Source organism: Misgurnus anguillicaudatus, chromosome 10 (genome assembly GCF_027580225.2).
Source record: "Misgurnus anguillicaudatus chromosome 10, ASM2758022v2, whole genome shotgun sequence".
Lineage (NCBI taxonomy): Eukaryota > Metazoa > Chordata > Actinopteri > Cypriniformes > Cobitidae > Misgurnus > Misgurnus anguillicaudatus.
The window spans coordinates 37,577,971-37,596,032 of record NC_073346.2 but is presented as its reverse complement, the minus strand read 5'-3'; the positions used below and the strand labels follow the sequence as shown (position 1 = coordinate 37,596,032).

Here is an 18,062-nt window from a genome sequence, read left to right as displayed (position 1 = left end):
GCCCTAAGGAGAATTTGTTTGGGGGTCCCTCCCACCAATTTTTTTATTAAAAAATAAAGAAATTACAAACATTTATAAAAAGAACAAAGTTGCACATTAAGTAAGGATTAGGTACAGAAATCCAATCAAATGAATCATAACAATGTCTTTATTGTATAAATTAAATATAATTATTATTTTTTAAAGCTACAGAAGTGATTTTATCTTTGTCTTGGATTGTTTGATTAACATTAATGACACAAACTTAAGTAGGTTAATTGAGGTAACTGTCTCTTTAAGAGAAACACGGACCTGGTTTCTGCCTAATCACATAAACCTAAGACATAAAAAATGTTTTTATTGGAAAAAGAGTACTGTGGAGATCATTTAGTTTGTATGTGCCTTGTCAAGAACAGAAAGATTTTATGTTCACTTGCTTTCTGAAACACGTTTCTCCATGTGTGCACTACTGAGTGCACTTAAACGCGCGTGTGCACTCACAGACGGAGGACGAATCAAAACGCTGCAGCATAAAAACGTTACGTTGTTTTTCATTCCTCAAATGTATGCTAATGAACTACAGTATGACACACTGTAACGTAACTCTCTCTAAAGTTTAAACATAAAAATGTTCTGATCTCTGAAGGGCATAGTGAGGATCACGTCTGACTGGAGCTGGACCGGACACATTCAAACTCATGTGCATCCAGAAAGCTGCTCACTTGAAATCACTTGAAATGTTAAAATTTGCAAGCCTTTGAAACACGTGCAAATGATAAACTTTCTCTACTTAAATTTGCGTATTAATCCGCGAATCGCATGCGAGCCGAACCGGTCGATCCAGGGGGCCCCAAGCAGCCGCTTAGTTCGCTTATCCCTCGGGCCGGACCTAACTGTAGAAACTTCAATGTTTTGTCCATGATAAAAATGGCTAATTTTAAGGTAATTTTGTAAGGTCTTTATGTACCACTGATAATACAGTTATGTATATTATTATACCTCCAAATTCAATTCAGATTGCAAGCTTACTGTAATGAGAGCCAGCATGGCTCCCTCTGCTGGCCTGCAGAGGCTTCTCCCATACATCACCCTCAGGGCTTCATTACCCATCATCCCATGCACTAGACTGATCAGCACCACACCTGTTTCCTGTTGTTATAATTACCTGGACTATATAGCTCACTCAGAACTCATTCACTTTGCGAAGTATTGTTAGCCTGTCTGCATACTGAGTGCTTATCCTGTAATCCTGTTCTGTGCCTTTCTGTTTTTGACCCGTGCCTGTTTATTGTTTATGATTGTATGCTGCCTGCCTTGACCTTTGCCTGGATATATTGACTACTGTTTTTGGATTGCCTATGCTGTGTATGTTTGCCCGGTGGTTGACTTTAGCCTGTTTGTGGATTACTCTTCAATAAACCTGCATTTGGATCTAACCCGTTTCACAGTTCATAACAGAATACTTCGCCACACAAGATCCAGCGGTTTACTTCATCCACTCCGGTCGATTTCTTTACACCAACCATGGAACAATCAGCCAAATCCAAACTCAACTCTACAGGTATTTACCATAACCCATTTCAGAATTACACACCCAATATGGACCCAGGAAGTTTGTTGCTAGAACTACGCCAAGGAAACCGTCCGATAGAGGAATATGTGAAGGAATTCCTTAATCTAAGCTATCGAGTGAACTTTGGCGATTTAGCTCTGAAGGACATTTTTCTTTTTTGGGTTAAATGACAATTTACGCTACCTCATGCCCAACAGTCTGGAAGTGGGGTCTTTTTAGGAGTTTGTGGACTTTGCTTCGTTGTTGAGGGGGTCCTTCTTTACTGTGGGTGAAGTGGAGGTGGACGCCACTCCTAAACATTTTTTGGGAGGGGGCAGTAGGCATCAGGCTCCGTGGGCTGGGCAGTCAGGCCAGCCACAGACGCCTGTATGCACTATGTTAACTTTGTCCAGTCCTGTCCTTGCCATGTCTGTTTTGCCAAAGCCAGCAGAAGCCATGCCTGTCTCCGTTCCTAAAATGGCCGCCACCATACCTGTCCCTGTTCCTAAAATCGATGCCACCATGCCTGTATCTATGTCCAGGATGGCAATCAGAAGAACACCCTTCTCTAAGAGGGCCGCAAGGCCTGCACCAGTTCCCAAAATGGCCGCCGCCATGATTGCACCTGTTTTCAAGATGGCTACTGCCATACCTGCACCTGTTATCAAGAGGGCCATTGCCATATCTACACCTGTTCCCCAGAGGGCCGTTGCCATACCTGCACCTGTTATCAAGATGGCCGCCATGCCTGCACCAGTTCACAAGATGGCTGCCGCTGCACCCGAGCCAGTTCACAAGATGGCTGCCGCCGCACCCGAGTCAGCTCACAAGATGGCTGCCGCCGCACCCGAGTCAGCTCACAAGATGGCTGCCGCCGCACCCGAGTCAGCTCACAAGATGGCTGCCGCCGCACCTGAGCCAGTTCACAAGATGGCCGCCTGTACAATGTTACTGGTGAATTTCCGGACCAAACGGCTAGTCTCGAGTCTGGTGGACACTCCACTGGTGTCAGTGCGGGCAGCTGGTGTTCCTAGTGGGGTGGTCTCAAGTACAGTGGTCTCCAGATCCGTGGAACCTATGGTGCCCGAGGTATGTTCTTTGACTTCTGTGTTTCCGGTATTTACTATGGCTCTGTGGTGTGTGTGGTCTGCTTTCTGCTCTACTGTTCCACAAGAGGTCTCTCAAGGCCAAGAACCTGAGTCTCCGGAACTTCCTGTCACGGCTGAGAGGTCTGAACCTGAGTCTCCTAAACCTCCTGCCACGGCTGAGAGGTCTGAACCGGAGTCTCCTGAACTTCCGGTCACGGCTGAAGGGTCAGCTTACATGGTTACCCCAGAGCTCCTTGAACTCTCTGCCTGGTCCAAAATGGCCACTCCTGAGCTCCCTGAACTCTATGTCTGGCCCAAAATGGCCGATCCCAAGCTTCTTGAACTTTCTGCCTGGCCCAAGATGGCTGATCCCGAGCTCCCTGAACTCTCTGCCTGGTCCAAGATGGCTGATTTTGAACTCTCTGCCCTATCTAACCTGGCCCAGAGGGCCTCTCTCTGCTCTCTCCCTCTTACTAGGTTCCGGTTGCTGCCGGCTCCGCCCTGGCTTCCTGCTCTGCCGGCTCCGCCCTGGCTTCCTAGCCCTTTGCCATTACATGGACCTGGTCCACCATACCACCTCCTGTTCCACCACCCTCTGCTTCTACCTAGGGAGTGTCTGGAATCCACTCCTAGGGGTGGGGCTCTGTAATGAGAGCCAGCATGGCTCCCTCTGCTGGCCTGCAGAGGCTTCTCCCATACATCACCCTCAGGACTTCATTACCCATCATCCCATGCACTAGACTGATCAGCACCACACCTGTTTCCTGTTGTTATAATTACCTGGACTATATAGCTCACTCAGAACTCATTCACTTTGCGAAGTATTGTTAGCCTGTCTGCATACTGAGTGCTTATCCTGTTATCCTGTTCTGTGCCTTTCTGTTTTTGACCCGTGCCTGTTTATTGTTTATGATTGTATGCTGCCTGCCTTGACCTTTGCCTGGATATATTGACTACTGTTTTTGGATTGCCTATGCTGTGTATGTTTGCCCGGTGGTTGACTTTAGCCTGTTTGTGGATTACTCTTCAATAAACCTGCATTTGGATCTAACCCGTTTCACAGTTCATAACAGAATACTTCGCCACACAAGATCCAGCGGTTTACTTCATCCACTCCGGTCGATTTCTTTACACCAACCATGGAACAATCAGCCAAATCCAAACTCAACTCTACAGGTATTTACCATAACCCATTTCAGAATTACACACCCAATATGGACCCAGGAAGTTTGTTGCTAGAACTACGCCAAGGAAACCGTCCGATAGAGGAATATGTGAAGGAATTCCTTAATCTAAGCTATCGAGTGAACTTTGGCGATTTAGCTCTGAAAGACATTTTTCGTTTTGGCTTGAATGACAATTTACGCTACCTCACGCCCAACAGTCGGGAAATTGAGTCTTTTCAAGATTTTATTGACTTTGCATTGTTGTTGAGTGGGTCCTCCTTCACTGTGGGTGAAGTGGAGGTGGACGCCACTCCTAAACATTTTTTGGGAGGGGGCAGTAGGCATCAGGCTCCGTGGGCTGGGCAGTCAGACCACCCACAGACGCCTGTATGCACTACGTTTACTCTGTCCAGTCCTGTCCTTGCCATGTCTGTTTTGCCAAAGCCAGCAGAAGCCATGCCTGTCTCCGTTCCTAAAATGGCCGCCACCATACCTGTCCCTGTTCCTAAAATCGATGCCACCATGCCTGTATCTATGTCCAGGATGGCAATCAGAAGAACACCCTTCTCTAAGAGGGCCGCAAGGCCTGCACCAGTTCCCAAAATGGCCGCCGCCATGATTGCACCTGTTTTCAAGATGGCTACTGCCATACCTGCACCTGTTATCAAGAGGGCCATTGCCATATCTACACCTGTTCCCCAGAGGGCCGTTGCCATACCTGCACCTGTTATCAAGATGGCCGCCATGCCTGCACCAGTTCACAAAATGGCTGCCGCTGCACCCGAGCCAGTTCACAAGATGGCTGCCGCCGCACCCGAGCCAGCTCACAAGATGGCTGCCGCCGCACCCGAGTCAGCTCACAAGATGGCTGCCGCCGCACCCGAGTCAGCTCACAAGATGGCTGCCGCCGCACCTGAGCCAGTTCACAAGATGGCCGCCTGTACAATGTTACTGGTGAATTTCCGGACCAAACGGCTAGTCTCGAGTCTGGTGGACACTCCACTGGTGTCAGTGCGGGCAGCTGGTGTTCCTAGTGGGGTGGTCTCAAGTACAGTGGTCTCCAGATCCGTGGAACCTATGGTGCCCGAGGTATGTTCTTTGACTTCTGTGTTTCCGGTATTTACTATGGCTCTGTGGTGTGTGTGGTCTGCTTTCTGCTCTACTGTTCCACAAGAGGTCTCTCAAGGCCAAGAACCTGAGTCTCCGGAACTTCCTGTCACGGCTGAGAGGTCTGAACCTGAGTCTCCTAAACCTCCTGCCACGGCTGAGAGGTCTGAACCGGAGTCTCCTGAACTTCCGGTCACGGCTGAAGGGTCAGCTTACATGGTTACCCCAGAGCTCCTTGAACTCTCTGCCTGGTCCAAAATGGCCACTCCTGAGCTCCCTGAACTCTATGTCTGGCCCAAAATGGCCGATCCCAAGCTTCTTGAACTTTCTGCCTGGCCCAAGATGGCTGATCCCGAGCTCCCTGAACTCTCTGCCTGGTCCAAGATGGCTGATTTTGAACTCTCTGCCCTATCTAACCTGGCCCAGAGGGCCTCTCTCTGCTCTCTCCCTCTTACTAGGTTCCGGTTGCTGCCGGCTCCGCCCTGGCTTCCTGCTCTGCCGGCTCCGCCCTGGCTTCCTAGCCCTTTGCCATTACATGGACCTGGTCCACCATACCACCTCCTGTTCCACCACCCTCTGCTTCTACCTAGGGAGTGTCTGGAATCCACTCCTGGGGAGGCTCTGTAATGAGAGCCAGCATGGCTCCCTCTGCTGGCCTGCAGAGGCTTCTCCCATACATCACCCTCAGGACTTCATTACCCATCATCCCATGCACTAGACTGATCAGCACCACACCTGTTTCCTGTTGTTATAATTACCTGGACTATATAGCTCACTCAGAACTCATTCACTTTGCGAAGTACTGTTAGCCTGTCTGCATACTGAGTGCTTATCCTGTTATCCTGTTCTGTGCCTTTCTGTTTTTGACCCGTGCCTGTTTATTGTTTATGATTGTATGCTGCCTGCCTTGACCTTTGCCTGGATATATTGACTACTGTTTTTGGATTGCCTATGCTGTGTATGTTTGCCCGGTGGTTGACTTTAGCCTGTTTGTGGATTACTCTTCAATAAACCTGCATTTGGATCTAACCCGTTTCACAGTTCATAACACTTACAGTTAGCGAGATAAACTTTATTTATTTTTATGTTCCACCCACAATATCAGATGTTCAAGAGCCATTAGGAACCCAAAATAATTGTATAATTTTTTTTAAACTGATTGAAAACAGAATTGGTTCTGAATAAGAATCGGTTTTCAATAACCCAGTTTTTACATGTGAACGTCTATAAGAGAAGAGCAGAAGCTGTTTCGATATATATCAGTGTTTGGATTGATATGAAGAAAATAGAAGAGGTCAGATGTGTAATTACAGAAGGGCAGCTGGTCTGTAGCGAGCGACACACTTATCTTTCTCCTGAGGAGACTGGAGGACATTGTGATGAGATCTGATAGCTTCTTTTGGATTGATTGAGACTGCTGTCATCACCACTGTAAGTTCAGGTTAACACAAAACCCCTGCTCTCTTCCTCTGGGTCACACAGACACAACACACACGCCTGTAGATGAATTCGACTCAATCAGTGGTTTAATTAGACCATCTGCTGGCATGTAGGACTGTGAAAAATGAACAGTAGCTGCCTGGTATCTCACGTGTGTGACACTATGAAAATTGAGAATATAACTCGTTTTACTTTCTTGTTAACGTAGTTGTCATCTGACAATGTCCACATATATTTTTTCTTGAAGTCAGATACATTTATGACACAATGCAATATGCAATTTCTAAATTAGATAGAAACCTGTGGTGAGAATTACATTTGAAACACTTTTGGATTAAACTTTTTAGTTAGCATTTCACATATTCAAAATATGTACAATTAAATATTTAATAATTCTGTGCATTATTTTACAATTATGCCGTGATTGAAAATGCTGCACAAAAAAATTTGGTTCCTTGTTTTTACAATTGTTTACTTCTTAAATTACATTTCTTATATTTCATACCCTGTAAAGCATATACAGTGGCAAGAAAACGTATGTGAACCATTTGGGATTTCAAAGTTTTCTGAATAAATGTGTCATAAAATGTGATCTGATCTTCATCTAAGTCAAGACAAACATAATGTGTCTAAAAATAATAACTCAAAAAAATCTGATATTTCAAGTCTTTAATACGCTTTATGCCCAGCTGCACTACTTCCTGAACTTCAGCCAGCTCCTTGTTTCCTGTCTGCCATTATTGGACAAACTGATTAATCCAGGTGTGTCTGATTATTGTTGTTGTGACTACTGAGGTACACCTGGATTAATCAGTTTGTCCAATAATGGCAGACAGGAAACAAGGAGCTGGCTGAAGTTCAGGAAGTAGTGCAGCAGGGAATAAGGTCTATTGAGAACAACCAAAAAACCTCATAGTGTTTGTGGAAAAAGTATGTGAACCCTTGAGTAAATGACCTCAAAAAAGCTAATTGGAGTCAGGTTTTAGCACACCTGGAGTCTGGTTAAGATAATACGTTTGGAGTTATGGACTACAGCTACTTATAAAACCCCCTTAAACTTTTGGAGTTTGCTCTGCACAAGAAGACGACACTTATGAGAGCCATGCCTCACCAAAAATAGCTTTCAGAGGAGCTATGATCAAGAATTATTGCTTAACTTAAAGCTGAAAGGGTTACAAAGTTATTTTAAAAGACTTTAGACATTCAATATTCTACAGTTAGGCAAACAATCTACAAATGGAGACGCTATGGACTGTAGCTACTCTATCAAGAAGTGGGCGCCCAGTCAATGACACCAAGAGCACCATTAAGACTCATCAATGAGGTAAAGAAACAACCCTGAATGACATCCAAATATTTAAAGGTATCATTGGAACTTGCTAACATCTGTTCATGATTCTACAATACCTAAACACTGAACAAGCAGGGGTATCCACAGCAAGACACCATGAAGGAAGCCACTGCTTACCAAAAAAAAAAAAAAAAACATTGCGTGATAATACATTTGCACATTTGGATTTTTTCCTCTATTGAAAGTGTTTAATGTTGTTAGGTTTTAAAACCTGATGTGATTAAGTAATTTTTAACAGTTCAACTTAAAGCCTACTTGATTACCATTTTGTTGGGGCGATTGGGGACAGGTGGGGCTCTGAACCCGTCTTTACACTGCAAAAAATTATTTTCAAGAATTTTTTTTTTAGTATTTTTGTCTTGTTTTCAGTAAAAAATATCTAAAAAATTCTTAAATTAAGATGCTTTTTCTTGATGAGCAAAACAACTTTAAAAAATAAGTCTAGTTTTTAGACCAAAAATATACAATTTAAGTGATTTTGTGCATAAAAGAAGCAAAAAAATCTTGAACATTTTCCCTAAACACTAAATTCAAGAAAAATTCATTAGCTTACCGCATTGGCAGTTTTTTTTTTTTTTGCTTGTTTTATGCACAAAATCACTTAAAGTTGATATTTTTGGTCTAAAAACTAGACTTATTTTCTTGGGTCGTTTTGCTCATCAAGAAAAAGCATCTTCATTTAAGAATTTTTAGAGATTTTTACTGAACACAAGACAAAAGTACTAAGAACATTTTTTCTTGAAAATAATTTTTTGCAGTGTACTTCCAAAGTGGGAAATGGCAGAAGGAGTTTGTGAAACACTGCATTACATTAACAAAAATTATTTTAAAAAAGGTCCATTTAAGCAAATCTAACTATTATATATGTAAGGAATAATTGACGACGGGCCATTGAATTATAAGAAAATAATGCATAGCCAAGGTGGTAGGTCGCGTTGTGCAGTTACACTACAGGGTAGGGTTGCACCAGTCATTCGTAGGTTCTTACTTAAACTGGGACGTAAAGTCCAAACTAGAGGCTTAGTAACTACTAGCTAGTTTATAACTAACTCTTTACTTTATTTGGTTGCACCATTTGTTCTTAAGGCAGAACGTGGCTAGTAGGTCGTAAGCTCTCCATAAAGTAATGCGTTGTCGCATAGAATGACGTCTATTTTTCTTAACCCAATCACAAGCCTTATAATGGGTAAACAGAAAATAGTCTGAACAGTACATAATTTCAAACTCATTCTTGACTCGCCTAAACTGAAAGTTAAAAAAGACGTTAAAGCATATGTTATCGAACTCAAAACACTTATCACACTTTTAATTGAAAATATCTATCCCACACATGAAGGAGAAAATAAACAGGAAGAAATTTTAAATCTTATTTTAATTGATGGATACACAGAAAATTCTTGAAACAGTTCTTGAAAACTCGTTGAAGAACTTGCAGCTCTTCATAATTAATTACGAGCTCATCGATGTAATATAATCTGGATAACATCTTATTCCAATCGTTATTCATTGACAGAGGCTTCCGTAAATATTTAGTTACACCGTATTGTTACGTTTAAACTAAGTTTAATGGTGCAATACAAAAACATTTAGTAGTGCGTAAGTTGTAATGTAGTGCCCATTTACGTTGTAACTAAGCTACGTTGTAACTTGCACACAGCTGGTGCAACCGGTGCAAATAATGTGCATTATTTTCAAATAATTCAAAGGACCGGAGTCAATTATTCCTCTTATATCATGGTTACCACAAACATTGCTCTGGTGCCTATTTTTAAGACATTTGACAAGTTAGGTGTGCGGTAATCAGAAATTAATGCATACCCACGGAACATTTCTCAGCCAATCAGAATACAGCATTCAACAGACCCGTGGTATAATTTGAAATAATTCAAAAATTCAGAGAGTCTATTATTCTGCTTATACCGCGGTTACCAAAAATATTGCTCTGGTGCCAATTTTTAAGACATTTTAAAGGTTAGGTGTGCGGTTATTGAAAAATAATCAACACCCATGGAACATTTCTCAGCCAGTCAGAATCAATCATTCAACAGCCCTGTTGTATAAATAATAATAATAACAATACTGAACAGCACTGTTATCAATTTGATATTGTAGTAGTGTGACGTGACACACCGAGGGCTGATAGAATATATATAGCGACTACGCCACCCTGGCACTTGGCCAGAGATAATAACTTGCACTTAGGCAACGCAGGTTCCTGTACTAAAGAATTGGTAGAAGACGTGGGTAAAATAAGTAAGAAATTTTATTAAATATAAAAAGAGTATTATGCACACAATGAAATCACAACACAATCAATTTAGTAGGATGTACTACGGGTGACCTCCATCCTCAAATACCTCTATGGGTGTAAAAGCAGGAGCCGAGGCGTGACAGCAGGGATTAAGGGCACTAATAGGCCTCCACAGCACCGCACAATTTTGGCTACACCTGTGTGGAAACACACACACACACACACACGCACACCACTGCACGCAGCACAGCACTCGTGAAGCAATACCACCACCAAAATCCACCCCGCCTTCGGCACTCAGCTCCTGTAACAATAAGATAGTATATTACACTTAAGAATGGTCACAAAGTCACTGGTAGGATCACAACACACTATGAGTGTCAACACAGAGGATGAGGGGGGCACCTTTAACTTCTCACTGTGCCCTTTACATATAAGCACATCAATTAAATCAAAACAAACCAAAAACAAAAAGGAAAAGAGGGATATTATCCCTCTTCAATAACCAAATTAACTCAATAAATTAGAGTTAATAAAATACAAAAATAAATCAAAAAAACATTAAACAAAAAGAAACAACAACCTTTAGCACTCAAATATCACAGTAAAAGAAAAGCAACAAAACTAAAGAAACAATCACGTTCAATAAGCTTCAATCACACACACACACACACACACACACACACACACACACACACACACACACACACACACACTAAATTACAGGCAAAGCAACAGCGCCTCTGGACGATACTTCCCACGAAGCCCTGACTGCACAACTATTAATCGCCCATAGACGCAACAAGTCTGTAATGAAGTTAAAAATAGAACACATTAAACAGTGTACATGCAAAATGTTTATTACGCTTTAAAAACACGTACCGGTTGAATGAGCGATCCGGAAGCACAGATAAATTCAAGGATAAGGCAGAAAGCTGCAGGCTCGTTCTGTCAATCTGGGATTAATGTGTACAGGGAAACAGGAGCCGCTGATACGAGACAACACGATCTATAATAGAATTAACAGTATCATACAACCTAACATTTGGAACTATAGCACGGTTAAACTCTAAAACCACGTACCGTATGTGTGCGATCTCCCCACAAATCACGTCACGGCCCTCTGTGCACCCGTGGGCTCACTCAAATAAAGAGATCTCACAGCACACAACGGCACCGGGTAACATCAGGCAGCGGTCGGTACTGTTAAAGTCTCCCGCAGACTCACTTCAAACGATACACAAACAGACGCCTTCTAATTACACATGCAGTCTTTACACGAAAACGCATTATAGCGGTTTCACTTACCTATCGAGAGGGAACACGTCAACCAAGCTCCAGTCGCAAGGTGTGTCCAAATAAACCACTCTAGACAAGGAAAATACTAATAAGACACAACACACTACAAACCCTCAACCAACATAACCAACACATACCTGACCGGCGACTCGAGATGACGCAGAAAGGGGGCGTAACGCATAACACCATACTGCTTCGCAGTCAAATTTATACATCCCCCTGCCCAGTGATAGGCTGATCAATGAACACAACGACCAACCAATCCAAGAGCAGGACGGGCTTTGCCAATCCTGTCACAATCTCCCCCCCGCTTCTGCATCGTCGCCCCGACGATGGACATCACTTAATCCCAGGGCCTAAACATTACTGAAATGGCCCTAGATGCTCCATCCTCAGCACCCACCACCCCCACTGACCGCGGAAGGTGGTGGACATTAGAATGTTGACCAGCTGTAGTTCGACTACTTCGGCGGACTCTCTCATCATACAAACCCTCTGGCCTTTGAATTGGGTCATTCCCAACCGGCTGACTCAAGTTGAGTGGGGCCGCCACCACCACTTCACCACTGGGAGGATCTACACAGCCCAAGTCTACTGGGGCACTAACCTCCTCTATCACTGGGGTCTCAGACACTAAAACCCATAAATCTCCCAGTTCAGACTCCTCAGGTGCCTGCTCATCCTGCGCCGATACGGCCTCAGTGACAGGGTCCTGAGCAGGTACGTCGCCAGAATCTTGTTGGATTCTAATTTTCAATAAGGAGCGATGTACTTGCCTTACCTTATCCAAATCATCCACCGGGGCAATAGAGTACACTGAGCCTCCTTTTGTAGGGGCTCTCACAACTTGGTACACCACTGGGCTCCACAGATCTTGGATTTTTGACCGACCTCTCACGCCAAAATCGCGGAGATAAACCAGTTGACCCTCCCCCAGTGGTGCATCTCGTACTTGTGAGTCATGCCGTGCCTTGCGGCGTTCCGCATGAACTCTCAAGTGTTCACGGGCCCCCTCGAAAGCAACCTGCAACCGAGTTTGGTGCTCCACAACCCATTCATGCACCTTTCCCACAGCAGTCCCCTCTACCTTACCTAACAGAAAGTCAACGGGTAACCGAGGCTCTTGGCCAAACATCAAATAGTATGGTGACTCACCAGTTGATTGGTGGGGGGTAGTGTTGTAACTAAACAGGACCTGCGGAAGACATGCAGCCCAATCCCGTTTACTCGATGGAGGCAAGGTGCGTAAAAGGTTATGCAGAGTCCTGTTAAACCTTTCACACTGACCATTCCCTGCGGGATGGTAGGGTGTCGTTCGCGACTTCTCCACCCCATACAAACCACAAAGCTGCTGTATTAGTAAGGATTCGAAATTGCGGCCCTGGTCAGAGTGTATACGACCGGGGACCCCAAACTTACAGAACCACTCCACCACTAACACTTGGGCTACTGTCTCTGCTCGTTGATCCCGTGTAGGAACCGCCAGGGTATATTTGGTGAACACATCTGTGATCACCAAGACATTCTCCAAACCTGAACTGGTCGGCTCCAACACGGTAAAATCCACAGCCAAGATCTCATTTGGCCTAGAGGCCAACAAGTGCCCCATAAAACTAGAGGCCACTGGCTGCACACCCTTGGCAGACTGACAACGTTCGCATTCTTTACACCATCTGGCCACCTCACCGGACATACCAGGCCAGTAGCAACGCTGCCGGGCCAGCTCGGTCGTGCGTTCAATGCCCTGGTGTCCATGCTCCTGGTGTAACCCCCTTAAGACCTCAGCTCTTAACACAGACGGCAAGACGGCAAAAGAACTTGAAGGATTTCCTCTCTCCCATCGGGACGGAATACCCGACGATAAAGAACTCCTTCTCGTTCTACCAGTCGATCCCACTGACGGAGCAAAATGAGACTATTCTTAGACAATGCTTTCCGTTCCTCTGGACCTGGAAAGTTTTTACTGCGCCAGAGACACCCCACACCCCCAATGTCTGGGTCAGCTTCCTGCAGTGCCCTGAGATCAGCAGCAGAATAGCTCGGGAAAACCTTCAGGGCAGCTTGAGTTGCCTGATACATATGCCCCATTCCTGCAGCTTGTTGTATCGATGCAGGAAGCACAGTAACTGGTACAAACTGCCCTACTTCCCCACTGTCGATTGGAAACTGTCTCGAAAGGGCGTCAGCATTACCATTACTCTTACCAGGCCTGTACCGAATTTCAAAGTCAAAAACAGCAAGCTGGGCAGCCCAACGCTGTTCTGTGGCCCCCAGCTTTGCTGACGTCAAATGGCTCAGGGGGTTGTTATCTGTAAAAACAATGCATTTCTGCCCTAGTAAATACTCCCTGAATTTTTCAGTCATCGCCCACTTAAGCGCCAAAAACTCCAATTTCATAGAGCTGTAATTTGCAGAATTGCGCTCAGTGGGCCGCAGGCTACGACTGGCAAAAGCAATAGGTCGAACTTTTCCCTCCTGTTCCTGAGACAGAACAGCACCCAACCCTTGAAAACTTGCGTCTACCTCAAGAACAAAGGGCAAAGAAAAGTCTGCATATGCCAAAATAGGGGAAGTGGTAAGCTTCTCCCTTAAGGTGTCAAAACTCTTTTGACATGATTCAGTCCAGGCATCGGCAAACCCCTGACCAACTACCTTTTTACGCTTGCCCCCAGCAAACTCTGCCACCAGCTTATGTAAGGGGGCTGCCAACTTGGCGAACCCCTCCACGAAGCGGCGGTAATAGCTGGCAAACCCTAAAAAAGAACGAAGCTCTGTTACACTTGCTGGACAGGCCCAACTAGCCACTACCTCCACCTTACTTGGATCCGTGGCTACTCCCTGAGAGGATACCACATGACCCAAATACTTTACCTGTTCCTGGAAAAACACACACTTCTCCAGCTTGGCTTTAAGCCCTTCCCGCTTCAATCGACCCAAGACTAACTCCAACCGTTCCAGATGTTGAGTCACTGAGGAGGAGAAAACCACAATGTCGTCCAGGTATAAAAGCAAGGACTGATGCCGTTGGTCCCCAAACAACCTTTCCATCAAACGCTGGAAAGTGCTGGGAGCATTACAAAGCCCAAACGGCATCCTGTTCCACTCAAATAATCCAAATGGAGTACAGAAGGCTGTTTTGGACTTATCCCCCTCAGTGACTGGAACTTGGTTGTACCCGCTGGCCAAATCCAAGGTGGAGAACCAGCGTGCCCCGGTCAATGCATCTAACGTTTCCTCGATGCGAGGCAGCGGAAACGCGTCCTTCCTGGTCTTCGAATTCAACTGACGGTAGTCTACGCACATGCGTAGACTACCGTCTTTCTTTTTTACAAGGACGATTGGGGATGCATACGGGCTACAGCTTTCTCTAATTACCTGAGCATCAAGAAGCTGGTTAATGTGTGTTTTCACTACATCATATTCTGAGGGTGGCAAGCGCCTGTACCGCTGCCGAACCGGAACGTCATCAGTAAGGGGAATGTCATGAGAAATCAAGTCTGTACAGCCCAAATCACTTTCGTGTGCTGAAAACACAGACTGATACCTCTGCAACAGGGCCCTAACCCTATCCTGCTCCCTACCCTCCAGGGCTGATAAATCAATAGTGTCGATCCTCTGCTGCAACGAAGGTTCTAACACACACTCTTGAGCACCTACCATTGCAACAGTCTCCTTCACTTCAATGACCCCTGGAGGCAAACTCACCACAAACACACCATGTAGGGAACCCAACAGTGTATTTGGATAGAGTACCACATCTAACACCCCTACATTTACAATTGGAATGTAAACTGTACCCCGAACTGATGGCACCAATGCAGGCGAGGCCAGAAGGCCAGCCGGGAGTCCCGACTCAAGTGGCTCGAACAACACTGTACCCTGAGAGTACTGCTCAGAACAGGTGGCAGCCACAATCTTCATGGTGCCACCTGGGATATGACACTGATGACGTCCTCGCACCTTTACTCGCCCTACCTGTCCAAGTCCTGGTTGACGTGTATCCTTGTGACACTGCTGCAAAGCCTGCATCACAAAATCAGGAACCTCTACTACGGGTGGAGAGTCAAACAAGGCTCGACCATGTCGACCAAACAGCTCCTGGTAACACCGGCTCAACACATTCATTCCCAGTATTCCTGGGACCTGAGCACACGTATTACCAGGGGGATCCTTTACTACCAATATCCCACACCCTGACACCATCTTACCACACAACTCAACATCCAATTCCAGATAACCAAGATATGGAATAGCGAGCCCATTAGCCGCCCGTAGTTGGAGCCATTGGCAAAGTTTTAGGCGCTCCTGACCCCAAGGTTCAAAATGGCTTAAAAAGCAGCTCTCGGTTATAGTGGAAACCATAGAGCCTGTGTCAATCAAACAAGTCACCCCAACTCCCCCAATCTTGACCACCAGTTGTGGGCAGCCAGACATTAAATGAGACATCGAGCCCTTAATTACCCCAGCCGAGCTGTGGCTCAACAGCCCGGCGGGCACTAGTTTTCCGACGGCTGGCTTGGATGACGTTGTCCCCTCCCTAATAATGCCGGGGTATGATCATAACGCAAAGGATTAGAAGATGACTCAGAAGCCGAATTGGCAGGCCGTGACAAATTACACTCCCTGGCAAAATGCCCAGGTTGATGGCACCGCCTACAAACCACCGGTCCATAACGTGGGGAATGACTACGCGAACGTGCGCCTTGAAATTGGGTGAAACTTTGAGTCAGCTGATTCAACTGATTTTGTTGAGCTTTTAACATTTCTCGTAATTCGCTCAATTCGGATGACGAAGACTCATTAGCAACGGAGCGCTGATTCCCCTGTACACCATATTGAATCCCATACGAAAACGGGACAGACTGGCTACGAGCCCGCGCACCCCCTGGCAAACCCTCCTGTTCCCACCGTATCGCCTCACTGCGTACTTCTAATAGTGTGATATTTGGTTGACGGCGAACTAACTGCTTGAGTTCACGCCGGAGAGCATTATCACCAACATGCTCCGCAAACTGGTCACGCAGCAATAATGGAGCATTTGAAACCGCCCCAGGAAACCGCTGTTTAACTTTTTCCATAAGACCCATCAGAGCAAGGGAAAACTCCAATAGGCTCTCCCCCTCCAACTGTCGTCTGGAAAAAAACGCTTCCTGCAATGCTACGTGGGACTGTGAGCAGCCAAAAACCTCGCGCAACGCAGAAAAAATCTTTTCTGGATCCCCTCGTTCAGCATCCGAACGATATCGGATCTCGTCACGGGCCTCCCCCTCTAGATGGTCAAATAGAAAGAACGCCTGCTCGCCTACTGACAAATGACGGGTCCGAATACAGGCCTGTGCCTCCTCAATCCATTCGCTGATGCCAATACCAGACCGACCATTGAACCGTGGACACTTCCGGTCACGAGGTACAAACACAAATCTTTCCGACGGATTGGCACCAGCAACAGCTGGAGGAGGCACAACCGGCTCTGGATCGGGCACATGAGAAGATGAAGTGCTGGAGCCAGGCAACGCGAGAGCACTCTCTTGACGCAAACGCTCATTGTCTGCCTTCAACTGCACCACCAATTCTCTTAGTTCCCTAAGTTCTTCTTCCATTATTTAAATCACAACTTACCACCACGACGGGGGTCGCAAAAATAGAGAAAGCTGCTCACCGCAATCCAGCAGACGCTGTCACTTTGCCTAAAACAGTCAACACAAAACAATAACAAAAAAAACACAGAACAATTACAATTCACCTTAACAAAAAAACTACTAAATACCCACGTCTTCGCCTAAATAAGCACGACCCTGCCGACTACGCCAGAATGTGACGTGACACACCGAGGGCTGATAGAATATATATAGCGACTACGCCACCCTGGCACTTGGCCAGAGATAATAACTTGCACTTAGGCAACGCAGGTCCCTGTACTAAAGAATTGGTAGAAGACGTGGGTAAAATAAGTAAGAAATTTTTTTAAATATAAAAAAGAGTATTATGCACACAATGAAATCACAACACAATCAATTTAATAGGATGTACTACGGGTGACCTCCATCCTCAAATACCTCTATGGGTGTAAAAGCAGGAGCCGAGGCGTGACAGCAGGGATTAAGGGCACTAATAGGCCTCCACAGCACCGCACAATTTTGGCTACACCTGTGTGGAAACACTCACACACACACACACGCACACCACTGCACGCAGCACAGCACTCGTGAAGCAATACCACCACCAAAATCCACCCCGCCTTCGGCACTCAGCTCCTGTAACAATAAGATAGTATATTACACTTAAGAATGGTCACATAGTCACTTGTATGATCACAACACACTATGAGTGTCAACACAGAGGATGAGGGGGGCACATTTAACTTCTCACTGTGCCCTTTACATATAAGCACATCAATTAAATCAAAACAAACCAAAAACAAAAAGGAAAAGAGGGATATTATCCCTCTTCAATAACCAAATTAACTCAATAAATTAGAGTTAATAAAATACAAAAATAAATCAAAAAAACATTAAACAAAAAGAAACAACAACCTTTAGCACTCAAATATCACAGTAAAAGAAAAGCAACAAAACTAAAGAAACAATCACGTTCAATAAGCTTCAATCACACACACACACACACACACACACACACACACACACACACACACACACACACACACACACTAAATTACAGGCAAAGCAACAGCGCCTCTGGACGATACTTCCCACGAAGCCCTGACTGCACAACTATTAATCGCCCATAGACGCAACAAGTCTGTAATGAAGTTAAAAATAGAACACATTAAACAGTGTACATGCAAAATGTTTATTACGCTTTAAAAACA

The 18,062-nt window shown here is 45.2% G+C and overlaps 1 protein-coding gene and 1 long non-coding RNA gene across 2 annotated transcripts; both read right to left on the bottom strand.

Annotated features, from left to right (window-relative positions):
* Positions 1-9,928: 9,928 nt before the first annotated feature.
* Positions 9,929-17,293, bottom strand: LOC141367308 (uncharacterized). Its single transcript, XR_012371640.1, has 2 exons — positions 16,853-17,293; positions 9,929-10,238 (listed from the first exon to the last, which is right to left on the bottom strand). It is a non-coding gene; the product is annotated as an uncharacterized lncRNA (long non-coding RNA).
* Positions 15,715-17,410, bottom strand: LOC141367307 (uncharacterized). The gene is made up of 2 exons (XM_073872543.1): positions 17,290-17,410; positions 15,715-16,920 (listed from the first exon to the last, which is right to left on the bottom strand). The coding sequence occupies exon 2, from the start codon at positions 16,831-16,833 to the stop codon at positions 15,730-15,732; it is 1,104 nt and encodes a 367-aa protein (XP_073728644.1). The 5' UTR covers positions 16,834-16,920; positions 17,290-17,410; the 3' UTR covers positions 15,715-15,729.
* Between the last annotated feature and the right edge of the window lie 652 nt (positions 17,411-18,062).